Source organism: Haliaeetus leucocephalus, unplaced genomic scaffold (assembly GCF_000737465.1).
Source record: "Haliaeetus leucocephalus isolate CR32 unplaced genomic scaffold, Haliaeetus_leucocephalus-4.0 Scaffold206, whole genome shotgun sequence".
NCBI classification, from domain to species: Eukaryota; Metazoa; Chordata; class Aves; order Accipitriformes; family Accipitridae; genus Haliaeetus; species Haliaeetus leucocephalus.
In genome coordinates, this window is record NW_010972642.1 from 11926058 (window position 1) to 11939301 (window position 13244).

Below are 13244 nucleotides of genomic sequence, written 5' to 3' on the forward strand. Positions count from 1 at the left end.
CCGGAGAGATTTCTGTCAGCCCCGCGCTGACTTGCACCTGCCTACCTGTTTCACCCTCTGTGGCCCGCATGCCTCGTTCATGTCAAGGTAAGATAATAAAGTAGGCAGTCCCCTTCAAACGTTCTGGAGTGTAAGTAATTGCAGTTGCTGTTGCAGTCTTGCTTGTTATCTGATGTCTCCTGTTTCCCGTGTCCCTCTCCTACATTTCATCATTTCTCCTGGTCATACCAATCACCAAAAAAACTGCTGTGGACTGTGCCTTAGCTAGGTGAAATAAGGGGAAAGGTTGGTTTTGTGTTCTGAAAGTGAGTGGTATGGGTATTGCTCCTGTACTGTCACTGCAGTGTTAGGGAGCTATGTTTCAGTAAAGAACAAGTTTAAAGAGGGCAAATTTTTCAAAGAGTCTCATGTACCTGTGTCTTGACAAATGCAAAAAGGTGAAAAAGCCTGGAGCGTGAAGCAGTCAAATTCAAAACTGATACTGAAACTCATTGCCAAAGGAAGTAGGGGAGATAATGACTTATCAAATGAAAAAAAGAAAAAATACTATATAGGTAACAAAAGCATTTAGAGATGTCTTTGTTAGTAAGTCTTAGAAATATTAAATCTCTTGTTTCCAGGTTTGAAACGTTCTGATAGGCACTGGCCTGAATGTATAGAGAATACGGATAGTATAGAAGACACTCTCTGGGGCATTCAGACTGGCTGCTTTCAGAGACAAAAGACTGTCATATTTGCGATAATGTTTATTCTTTTATGTTGGCATCAGTACAAGGAAAATAAGGGGTTTTCATGGAGACGTCATACGTAAGCACTTTTAACCCATTATCTTCATAGTTGCTCTGTCATAGCTGAGGCGAGTCTTACTAGACTTTTGGTTTAGTGAGAAGATTTTATTCTAGGAACTTGATCTGCAAGAAGATACAACAAGATTTGCACAGCTTATGCTGTGGTGGAAGGTGAAGTCGTGCATAGGCCTCTTGCATAGTAATATTAATTTTTATTTCTCTTAATTATTTCTATCTTCTACTCTAGACAATGAGTGCTTTCCAGCAAAAGATTTTAAACTCAATCAAGTGTTTCAGAAGACAATGGCCTTTATTTTCAAACTCTGAAAGGACTACTGTATGTGGAGCAGACTGCATGCTGATGGCATTACAACTGTCAATGGCTGAAGTCAATAAAGAGGTTAGCATTCTTTCAGTATGTTCTTGGTACTCAGTACATCTCAAACGTGGTTCACTTACTGCGTTTTTTGCTTAGACACCTACCTGAAATGGCCATTTTGGTCACTTCATTGTTGTTTTAACTGAGGGACAGATGCAGCGAAGCACTAAAATTAGTATGATTAAGCATACTGTTGAATCAGGGCTTAGAAAAAGAACCGCAAGACAGATGGGAGGATGGAAATGTTTTAAGTGTATATCTGAGTACAGTATTTTTGCTGCCATATACTGGGGAATGCTTTAGATACTAGTAGTATGAACTCTGTTTCTTTGGTGAAAACTGGAAAACTTGCTACAGTTGCAAAATTACTGGTTGCATGTATTCTGAGGTCTGACTCAAATAGAAGGACCTCAGCTGAAGAAGTTTAAAGACATGAAGCGGGGACTGGTATGTAAATCAAAGAGCAGGCTGTGGATGAAAATGAGGAGTCTAGCTGTGAAAGAGGAGGGCTAAGAGTAAGCAGTAAGGAAGTCACAGGTTTCAGGGGAAAGAGGAAGTGGTGGCAGGGAAGTGGCATCGGGAAGATGTAGAGTATGATAGTATGGAAAGGTCTGCAATAAAGATGGCTGTGAGAAAACAGAGATTATGATGAACATTGGATAAGACACCAAGATTTGGGAGCAAGGTGAAAACAGGTGCAGAATACTGCATATAACAAAACTCAACTGTAAAGGCAAAGTACTGGAAGACCTTCAGCTATAAGTAAGACCTTGTTTATTCTAAACATAAATATTTAGATTGTAATAGTTTTTTAAAAATATATATATGCAGCTTGTTTTAAAGTTATTTTTAAAGCTATGCTGAATAAAAATATAATATTTTTGCTTTTTTCTGTTCTATTAGCACCGTGGAGATTTCACAGTATCGCTTAGTGATGTGTTGGAAACTTGGAAATATTTGTTACATGACAAACTGGGATTATCATACGAGAACATGAAAGAACCTGAAAATTATGCTGACGTAAAAGAAGCTTATCATGCCTTCTTAGCAAGAACCAATATGTTAGATCTCATAGACATATATCAGAAGTTTTATGGTCTTGGACTTGTATCTGAAGATGAAAGCATAGCCCCTGTAAGTATTTGTTTGTTTGATCTCTGATATTGTTTTGACATATTTTTGATTCCAGTTATGGATTTATGACACTTCTAAATATACACAGGAGCTCTGAATTATTCACAAGTTACTTTGGTCTTCTATTGGGGAAGCAGATGAGTTTAAATTACTAAATATTTTAAAGAGATCTTAAATTCACTTCAAAATTCTTTCTTTCTGTTGTCCTGCTGGGTGGGTGGGTCCCACAGCTCTTCTATGAGTATATCACTCTTTGCCAGAAATGGAACTGAAAAATGAATTGTAGAGATTTGGTAAGACTGGAACAAAGCTTCGTGATTAACACTTGTCATGGAGTTTTGGTTGTATGTTTGTCATGCTTTAACCCCAGCCAGCAACTAAACACCACGCAGCCATTCGCTCGCTCGTCCCTGCTCCCAGTGGGATGGGGAGGAGAATCAGAAAAAGAAGTAAAACTCATGGGTTGAGATAAGAATGGTTTAATAACTAAAGTAAACTAAATTATAATAATTAATAATTGTAATGAAAAGGAATAAAACAACAACAAAAATGAGGTAAATAAAACCCAAGAAAATACAAGTGATGCACAATGCAATTGCTTACCACCCGGTGACCGATACCTGAGCAGCAATCCGTCCCTCCTGCCCAACTCCCCCCAGTTTATATACTGAGCGTGACATTCTATGGTATGGAATATCCCTTTGGCTAGCTTGGGTCAGCTGTCCTGTCTGTGCTTTCTCCCAGCTTGTACACCTGCTTGCTGGCAGAGCATGGGAAACTGAAAAATCCTTAACTTAGGATAAGTGCTACTTAGCAACAACTAAAACATCAGTGTGTTATTAACATTGTTCTCACACTAAATCCAAAACACACTGTACCAGCTACTAAAAAGAAAATTAACTCTATCCTAGCTGAAAGCAGGACAATGTTGATATGCAGTCAAAATATTTTTAATGGTTATCATTTTAAAAATAGCATACTTTTAAAAGCAAAAACTATCCTATACTACATGTAGTTCCATGTTAGATTTTTCTAGAAACCAGAAGAGGTTCCACTTAGCCACTCAGTCAGCAGCTCTGTTGCAGTTTATTGTGGCTCAGATGTTCTTACGACACTGCACGTGAGGCCATCGTCTAGGCTAGAGAAGTTCTAGTGTGTATTCCACTCTTAGACAATGAAAGTCTATGAAAAATGAATTTGATTAATCTCTATCTTATTGGATAAAAATGTATGTAAATAGCAATTAAGATAAGTTTGAAACACAAGCATTCCACATGATTTTATTTGATTCTGTGCTCTCTAGAGCATGGAAAGGTCAAAAGGATATTGATACTGAAAAAAATCATGAATGTTGGATTTAGATGCACATACTTCTAGCTTGTAATGAAAATTAGAGAGGAGTTAATTGTCTGCTTTTACTGCCCGCTCTCAGCATTGCAGACTTTTTTCTTTTATTCCTGTTTTCATGGGGAAGATAGAGAACTTGAGTACCTTAATGACCTCATTCTAAACATGATATAGGATACTAAATGTTCTCCAAAACATAAGCAGCTGCTTTTAGTGCAAGTGTATTACAGAACTCTTTGAAATATCTTTTCTAAGTTAATTTGAATCTTACACCTCATTTCTCTACTAACACAGTTGTACTTTTAAACACTAGAACCAAAAGTAGGTTGTAAGGGCTGCGTTAACCTCAAAACACTAGCAAACTGGTGGAGACATAGTTTCACCAGGTTTTAATACTACTTTTGCTTTCTAGTCATCTTCATATTTAAGTTTATTCTGATTTTGTTATTAAAGGTTCAACTGTTGGAATTTATTTCTGGCATAATGAATGTACAAGAAAATAATGGTTATGTTCTTTCTACTCCTTCTACACCAGTCAACAGACAGAGCCAGAAGAATGTAAAGGTAAAAATTATTTCTCTTTTGTAATGTTCTGTATATATTGAAAAGATGAAATATAACAGTTTCCTTTTCCAATTACTGGTATTAAAATATTGCTGGTTTAAAAAACCGGAACGTGTGTATTCAAACTCTGTATCAGTTGAGTATATTGCAGGTGTGTGTATGGGGCTAAGTGCAGAAATTTATATTCTGGCAGACAGTCCTTTTATGGCAAGCACTTGATGTAGACTTAAATCTGCCTTGAAACGCCAGAGAATAAATTTTTCAAGTACACCATCACTCAAACATTGCCTTGACTAAGAGTTAAATGATTTGCCCAATGCTGCAAAGTGAAAGTGGAAGGTGAAGTAAACTTTGCTTTCACTTTATTAGCTCTTACTGCCTTACATATGGAAGAAACCTGAATAGCCACTGTAGTGGTAGCTGTAGAAAAGCAAACAAGGTTTGTCTGTTCCAGTAGAGGACTTGAGAACTTTCTGGGAATACTGGATTCTTTTCTTTTACCCTTTCAACCCCCAAAACAAGAATCTCAGAATACTATATAACAATGTCTGAAATACTAGAGCTTTAGTCATTTCCAAGCTTGCTTTTCTCATGATAAGTGGCAACTTCAATTCAATATTTGAGTACAACTCAAAATATTTTTCTGAACGAGAAAATATTTTCTGAACTAAGGTTCTCCCCAAGACAGCACTTCCACCACTAACATAATGGCTTTCTTGCTCCTCTGACTTCTGTAGTAAAAATATTCCTTCTCTTAAATCTATCTTTTCAGACTGTCACGTATACATGTTTTGTTTTGGTTTTTTTTATACTGCCTGCATTTTTGTTGTATACATCCCATTGAGTAAGAAGAAATTCCATAGCAAATATAGGTTTTCTCATTGTTTTTCCTTTTGTTAATGGCCTTTTTTGTGGTCTTTGCTTGCAACAAAACTGTAAATTCTTCAGTTCTTGGACTGTTGTTCTTACAAGGTCCAGAACAGTGCTGCAATATAAACAATTGCAATGTTATGTTTTGGTTATGTGGGTGAAGCTGGGTCACAATTTATGTACAAACTCAATCAGTGGAGTTTCTGTGATTGAAATCCCCTGGGAGCCAAGGGGAAAATTACTGAATCTGGGGGAGAGCTGGCAAGTTGTTTAAAATCTTAGCCTATTTGAAGTTAATGACAAATCCTTATGTGGTTTAGTAGTGCTAGTATTTTGCCTTGGGATAGAAAGGGAATATCTGTGAAGAGGTTTCCAAGTAGAAATTGATAGCCAATTTTAATAGCTAGAGATCCAACCCTCAAATATTTTGTGAATATTCAACTACAGTATATGTAATTTTAACATATTAATCATGCTTGCTTTTGTCAATACTTCCAGAATCCCCATACATAAAGTAGCATTTTGAAATTATGCAAGGTGAAATTCTTACTCTTCCAAAAATAATATCAGTACATATCTAATTAGCTTTCAAAAAGAAGGAACATAATTTAGTAGCGGGATGACCAATTTGTGTGATGCTTTCTTTTACAGGTGACAATGCTGGCAAAGAAGTGTGTTTGTTCATATTTAAGCCTGTTGGTGAATTCTAAAGATGATCTGTCATTGGCTCATATTCTAAATGTTCCTGAAAGAGGACTTGGTAGAGAAGCCTTCACTAACCTAAAACATGCCTCACAGAAGAGAAAAATGTCCATTTTCCTGGTATGTGTGTCAAATGAAACTTGCTGTAGATCAGAGGCAATGAAATAGCTCTATAAACATAAACTGTTGCTTTAATCTCATATGCAAGACTGACATTTGCAAGCCAAGTCAAATACCACCATAAACACAGTTTCTAGGTTAAAAAGACACAACAGAGATTCTATGTGAAGACATCAGTGCTTGCTTGGTCACGAGATCTAAAGATGCTCGGAGAAAATAATTGTGTGCATGTGTGCCTCTAGAGCTCTAAAATGTGATACCATAAAAACAGGCATTGAGACTGTTCGTCCCAAATAGTGACAGAAATTGTGAAAACGTTTACTATCTTAAACATGAATATAAGATACGCTTTTTGTAATTGCTTTTAAAATGTTGAAGTCTTGGTAAATAGTGTGAAGTGAGGTCATGAGTATGCATATCAAAGAAAAAAGACAGAGGAAGAAAAGATGGCATTAGACTAGATGTTGCTCCTTACCAAATACCTCTAAAAGCAATTGTGGTGGGTTAACCCAGGTGCCCACCAAAGCCGCTCTATCAGTCCCCCTCCTCAGATGGACAGGGGAGAGAAAATATAACAAAAAGCTCATGGGTTGAGATAAGGACAGGGAGAGATCACTCACCAGTTACTGTCATGGGCAAAACAGACTTGACTTGAGAAAAATTAATTTAACTTACTACCAATCAAGTCAGAGTAGGGTAATAAGAAGTAAAACCAAATCTTAAAACACCTTCCTCCCACCCCTCCCTTCTTCCTGGGCTGAACTCTGCTCCTGATTTTCTCTACCTGCTCCCTGGCAGCAGCACAGGGGAACAGAAATGGGAGTTGGGGTCAGTTCATCACATGTTGTGTCTGTGGCTTCATCCTCCTCAGGGGCGGGACTCCTCACACTCTTCCCCTGCTCCAGCATGGGGTCCCTCCCATGCGAGACAGTCGTCCATGAACTTCTCCAACGTGAGTCCTTCCCGCTGGCTACAGTTCACGAGCTGCTCCAGCGTGGGTCCCTTCCATGGAGTGCAGTCCTTCAGGCACAGACTGCTCCAGCGTGGGTCCCCTGCAGGGTCACAAGTCCTGCCAGAAAACCTGCTCCAGCGTGGGCTCCTCTCTCCATGGGGCCACAGGTCCTGCCAGGAGCCTGCTCCAGCGTGGGCTTCCCACGGGGTCACAGCCTCCTTCAGGCATCCCCCTGCTCCGGCATGGGGTCCTACCCAGGCTGCAGGTGGAGATCTGCTCCACTGTGGACCTCCCTGGGCTGCAGGGGGACAGCCTGCCTCACCATGGTCTTCACCACAGGCTGCAGGGGAATCTCTGCTCCGGCACCTAGAGCACCTCCTCCCCCTCCTTCTGCACTGACCTTGGTGTCTGCAGGGCTGTTTCTCTTGCATGTTCTCAGTCCTCTCTCCAGCTGCTGTTTCTGTGTGCCCTGAAACTTTTTTTTTCCATCTTAAATATGTTATCACAGAGGTGCTAACCACTATCGCTGATGGGCTCGACCTTGGCCAGCGGCAGGTCCGTCTTAGAGCTGGCTGGTATTGGCTCTGTTGGACATGGGGGAAGCTTCTAGCAGCTTCTCACAGAAGTCACTCCTGTAGCCCCCAGCTACCAAAACCTTGCCACACAAGCCCAATGCAGCAATGAGTTTGGGTTAAAAAAATATCACAAAGCAGTATTAATATTAACAAAACTAAGCCACTAACAATGTGTTACAATGAGCTCCAGTTTTAAAGCGCTGTAAGTGTGTATTTTGGTTAAATAGTAAATCAGCATTTTTCTGTGCATTTGTTAAACTTGAGACATTTGGAACCTAAAGTATTTCTGTGTGTAAATTACTTTTTTTAGAGCAACTTGGTGATAAAACCCTGCCTTTGACATGTACACTAGAACAGAGGCCAAAAATCGGAAGGGCGGTATTGTAGTATTTTCAGCTTTGACTAGGAATTTGGGGAGGGTAATGCTTTCCAGTTATTTGCAGCTTGATTGGTCTTGAAATACTCTTTAAGATGTGATTGGTATGGGACATTCCTGCTCATTTTATTCTCAAAGGCACAGAGCTGAAAGAAAAACCTCGAGACAGTGGTATATTCTCTCAATGCACTTGTGTAGGAATATAAAAAGTTACAGCATCAATGTGCAATGCTCATAGGCTTGCTGCTAAAGAATCTAGTTTGGTATGTGAGGTGTATTTATACTTACAGTAGTTATAGTCAGCACAGAGCCATCTCAAAAATAGTTGGAATAAGATGAGTAAGAATCCTTTCTCCAAAGAACCACTATAGTCCTTTATATTCAAAATAATCAAATTTTGCATGCATGGTGGCCTCAGTGCAGACAACAGCAGACCAAGGAAAAACAGTATGGGTATGTAACAATCACTGAAGCAGCTGCATTCTCAGATTTTTATGGTTGAATAAATATGGAAAATTTGTGAAATCTCAGTTCCAGAATTAATTATTTTAGCTCCTAATGCTCTGTTAACATTGTATAAAAAAAAGTATGTGCTTGGACTGGATTTATTACCTCTTCCTCACAGTTGCCAGAGGGGAAACTTCTCTACCGTGTAAAGAAATCTTCTTTTCTGGCATCTGTGTCTTGTAGAAATCTTGCAAAGCCAGAATATTTTCCATTGGGAAAGCAAGGTCCTATGAACTGTACTTGATCCACAGGAAATCTTTAGCACAAAGACAGGAATACTGGCAGGTTTACTTTCTTTGCTAGAGTAATTCCAGTTGTACTCTTTCCAGTCCTAAGAGCTTTATGATTTAGCTGTATAGTCTGAAATTAAAATTTATATGTAGAATTAATATTACTGCATCTGTGTCAAGCGTGTTGGATTGTCATCTTTACTTTCACCTTTCTAGAGAACTGCTAAGCTTTTTATTCTGACTGTTGCCTTAAAGTTTGAGGAGTTGTCCTCTAAGGCGTACTGCTTTTGGGACATCTCTTGTTTTCAGTGTCTTTATAGCATATAAAAATATATGGAAACTTTCAGAATTGGGTACCTGTATGGTATGTTCTATATGACAGAAGCCTTAACTGTCACTATTATTCAGAAGATTTGAGTATACATTATTTTTATTTGCGCCTCTGAAAATAAATATACTACTGAAGTCAACTTTTACATGCTTATGTTAAAATTGTTCTTGGGTCATAGACAGCTGTCTGAATATAACAGTAGTTTCTGTGAGGTCAGCACAAGCATTTAAACATCAGCAACAACAAAAAAATTCTATACCCTGTGTTAATAAAGTTTTTTCTAAGCTGTCAAAAGGCCAATGAAAATATAAATTAGCTGGGTCACTTTTGCTTTGGCTTGTGTTTTTTTTTTTATACTGCTGCACTATTTAAGTATTGATCTTGCAAATATTTATGGTGAGATGTACAAAGCTTAAGAGGTATTCTATTGATATCAGTTAAATTCTTTCTGCTATCAACCAGCTGTTATACAGTTTGCAAATCTGTAGGAGAGGCTCACTTCAACATATATATATTTTGTGTATGTCTAAAGTTTCATATTTCTGAATATTTCTTCTAATAGATGGCAACATCTTTTATCCGAACCATAGAACTTGGAGGAAGAGGCTGTGCATCTTCATTATTTGATCCTTTAAAAGCCCATGTAAAGGGGCTTTCAAACTTTGTTAATTTTATTGACAAGCTGCAAGAAATTGTTGGTGAAATCTTAAATCCAAGGTAATAGAATTTCTGTTATATTTTTGTCTTGTTGAGCACCTTTTTTTTTCCTTTCTTGTGCATGTGTCTCGAGGAGAGGGAATGAAAGAAAATCTAATCATTTACTTATTTAATAATTCAGAGTAAATGTTTACAACTCAAACCTTATTAGGAAATATAAAAATTTGAAAAACAATTGGGGCAAGCTTATAGATTTTTAAGGTTACTCTTTGTATTACATTTTTATGAAATCAGTGGATGTATGGCTGTTTGGTTAGTTCCCTAGTTGTAAATGAACTTCCAAAGATTTCAATCTTGTGGGTCTGGTAAGTACCTAAACTAATGTGCTTTACTTCTTGCTTGTTAATTACTTTCTTTTTGTCATTTTGTTTTATATACCTTTATATAAAGGAGTCTTTATTGCTGCTGACAAATGGTGACATCAGTTATTTAGCCTTTCTTTTCTTTTTAACCTCATAAGTGAAGCATAAGAATTATTTCTTAGGAAGGGTCTGGTGATTTTAAATGTTTTTCAAGACCTGAAGTTAGTCTTTTGGGCAGGCTTATAAATGTGACATTAATTAGAGAAGTGTAAGTGTAACACAGGAATTTGAATTGGTAAGTGCTGGCATTAGTACAGAGAGAAGAGCAATTTTCTTAAGCATTATAGAAGTTAGTATTTTTTTTCATTTATAATCAGTAATTTTTCTATAAAAAAATTTAGCAAATCAGCTGTCCTTCATACTAAAGAATCTTTTTTTTAGACTGAATTGAGTCTAATCTGCACAGCTGAAAACAAAATGTTATAAGCAAGCCATAAGCATTATTTAAATTACTGTTCAGATTGCATTGAGGCTGGAAATGGGAGGTATTTCTGAAGTTGTTTTGCAGTTTTTGTTTTACTTTTAAATTGTGTTTCTTTGTTTTCATTTCAACATCCTGGATGCCAGAGACATGCTGTCTGTGCTGGTGATTAAAGAAAACTTTTGATTCAACATCTAATGTATCCTTTTAGATTTATTTAAATCATCTGGCACTGTACGTTGATAAAAATGAGAAATGGAAAGACACTTATGTGCATGAACTTACTTTTCAGGGTGGAAAGACCACTTTTTTAGGTATATACAGTTCAGCAAAGTGTAACATAAAATGCTATGTCTTGTTAATTACCCTTCTGTTTAAGGCATGTGAGAAAAATCAGAGTGGAATAGTTGCTGGGAATTATCAGTTTCTAATTTGGAGAATTCTCTAGAGCTTGGAAATTCTTTTCAGCGTTCAGCTATTTATTCTGTTGCTTCCTCTGCTGTATCTGCTGTCCCATTTATTCTGGGATATATATCTCATTAACATCAGATGCTGGTGTGTTCATTAGTTTGCATGTATACATGTAGGTGTTATTGGTTGTATCACTGACCAAGAATGGAAGGTAGTTGCACAGTGGTGTTTCTAGTATCTCTTGTATTCTATATAGGCTTTATAACCTCACGATGTAAAATACTGCTATTTCTATGTATGTATCTATATAGTAGCTCAGTGCTTATAGAAATATACCAATCAGTTGGCTGTCTTTGAAAGAATCTTCATTAGTATGCTGAAGTTCTCAGATATTATAGGACTGGTATATAGCTTAGAAACTGTAAAAGTCACAACATTGATGAACAAAAAAGTATTTCTCTGAAGTGTTTGGTAAGCCATATGAGCGAGGACTGTCTGTATGCCCTGCCTGTGATGTGACAGTTATGAATTCCGGAATATGCAGTTTTACACAAGAAATTTCTCTAGTTCTTTTACTACTGCATTCTGAAGAGCAGAGGGAGAAAAGCAACAATGCAGCAAAAGATCCCATTGTTTAATCTCTAGAAGCCTGCTGGGAAATCTAAGCAAACGACAACCTGTCTGTAGTATTGCTGTTTCTCCGATGCAGAGATCAGCCAAGTTGCAAAAAACAGGTCTTGGTATTTGCTATGCCACAAGAAAAATGCAGTATTTTTGGTTGTTTACTTAATGATTAGAAGTCTGTTATTTCAGTTTCATCTTGTTACAGTGGACATCTTATGAAACTTGAACTTGAATAAAATACAAAGTAGCCAAATAAATGCTTGGTACATTGTGGAACACGTTGAAAAGAGGCTTTCTTCATCTGCCTGAGTTAAGTTCCTTTGCTTTGGAAACCTAGAAACCAAATTGAAGATGTTGGACGGTGATGAGGTGTGCTTAATAATGTTTTGAACATAACAGGACATATGGTGCAACCAAGCACCTGCCAACCTATGGAGAATAACAAAAATGTGTTTCTCATCCTCAAGTCATTAGGCTAAGAAAGTGAGTAGTAGATAAATAAGGGAAGGGAAAACTGTCAGAGTGGAAATTTAATGAAACTATGATGATTTGATTCAAATATGGCACGAAGTGCAAGCAGACCTGATAGCAGGAGAAATGGAAAGATATAATGAACTTAGGTAGTTTCAAGGTGTGTTCACTGAGCGGAACCTACATTCTTACAAATCTCTGGAATTTTGAAATGGTTCAATTTTGCCTCTCCTTGTTCTCCAGATGCCTAAGATTAGAAGAAATCATTAATCTTTCACGAATCAGTAGCATGAACATTCCTTAAAGTTTGGGGATGCTGTAAAACTTGTAACACTAAAACTATTTACCGATTCTTGGACAGTGTTTATGCAGTAAATAGAGAGCTTGCATGTTCTACTTTTTGTGCCTGTTTCTTGACAAGAAACATATCAATGTTGTATTTGTCAGTGAAGTGGATGATTATTATACACCTGAGGATCTGGAAACTCTTTTCTGTTGGTATAAATGAAAAGGTGCAGTACTAATCCATCATTCTGGACATGTTTCTCTTTTAGGCCAAACAATAATGCTTCTTGCATCTGGAAAGAACTTATTCTATTTCTGGAATGACTTTTTTCAAGTTCATAAAATGTGTGTCGTGGTTTAACCCCAGCCAGCAACTAATGTGCGTGACTTAAAACTGAATGATGGAATGGCATTTGTCTTATTGGTTACTGCACTTGTTGGCTCATATAGAGATGCGTGTGTGTGTATATACATATATATATACACAATTCAAAAGCCTCAACTGATTTTGTAGAGTAGCAAAGTTGGTAGATGGGCAGTAAATTTTTGTCTTGAATTGGGCCCTGACTTCGCTGTAAGCACTGACCACTAGGTGCCACTATTGCACAGCTCACTTTAGTAGCTGTTTAAAGTTAGCTGTATTGTTTCATTCAACACATTTGAGTGAGTGTGATGCTTTGGAGTGGGTCTTCATTTCACGTCCGTGAGCAGTCTTCTGCAGTCAGTTGTAGAAGTTATACAGCTTGACTTGATCATGCACGTGGATTAGTGCATTGAGCTTTCCCTTGACAGGGAAAATGCTATTTCTTATGTGTTGTCTTTGTGAAGCTGTGATTGCATCTGGACATGCAGTAGTATTTTGGGAGAGAAAGCACATGAGACTTCATCTGGTCTTGTGCTGAATGTTTGAGTTAATTGGATAGCATTCACACAGCCCTGGAGTTTTGTGTTCTAAAGTTGCTGGAGGGTTGTGCAAGCATGTGCAAAACATTGTCTATAGGACTCCTTAAATGTAGGATCATAGAACGATTCAGGCTCGAAGGAGCATCAGGAAGTTTTTGGTCCAACATCGTGCTCA

General features: G+C 37.6%; 1 protein-coding gene across 1 annotated transcript in view; it reads left to right on the plus strand.

The window, feature by feature from the left end:
• The first annotated feature begins 1038 nt into the window (after nt 1–1038).
• The window catches only part of PARPBP (PARP1 binding protein), a 45787-nt gene continuing 33581 nt past the window's right edge, over nt 1039–13244 (plus strand). The window contains exons 1-5 of the mRNA XM_010566303.1: nt 1039–1188; nt 2071–2301; nt 4102–4212; nt 5734–5904; nt 9438–9592. Coding sequence (XP_010564605.1) covers nt 1039–1188; nt 2071–2301; nt 4102–4212; nt 5734–5904; nt 9438–9592 — 818 coding nt within the window. The remainder of the gene's footprint in view (nt 1189–2070; nt 2302–4101; nt 4213–5733; nt 5905–9437; nt 9593–13244) is intronic.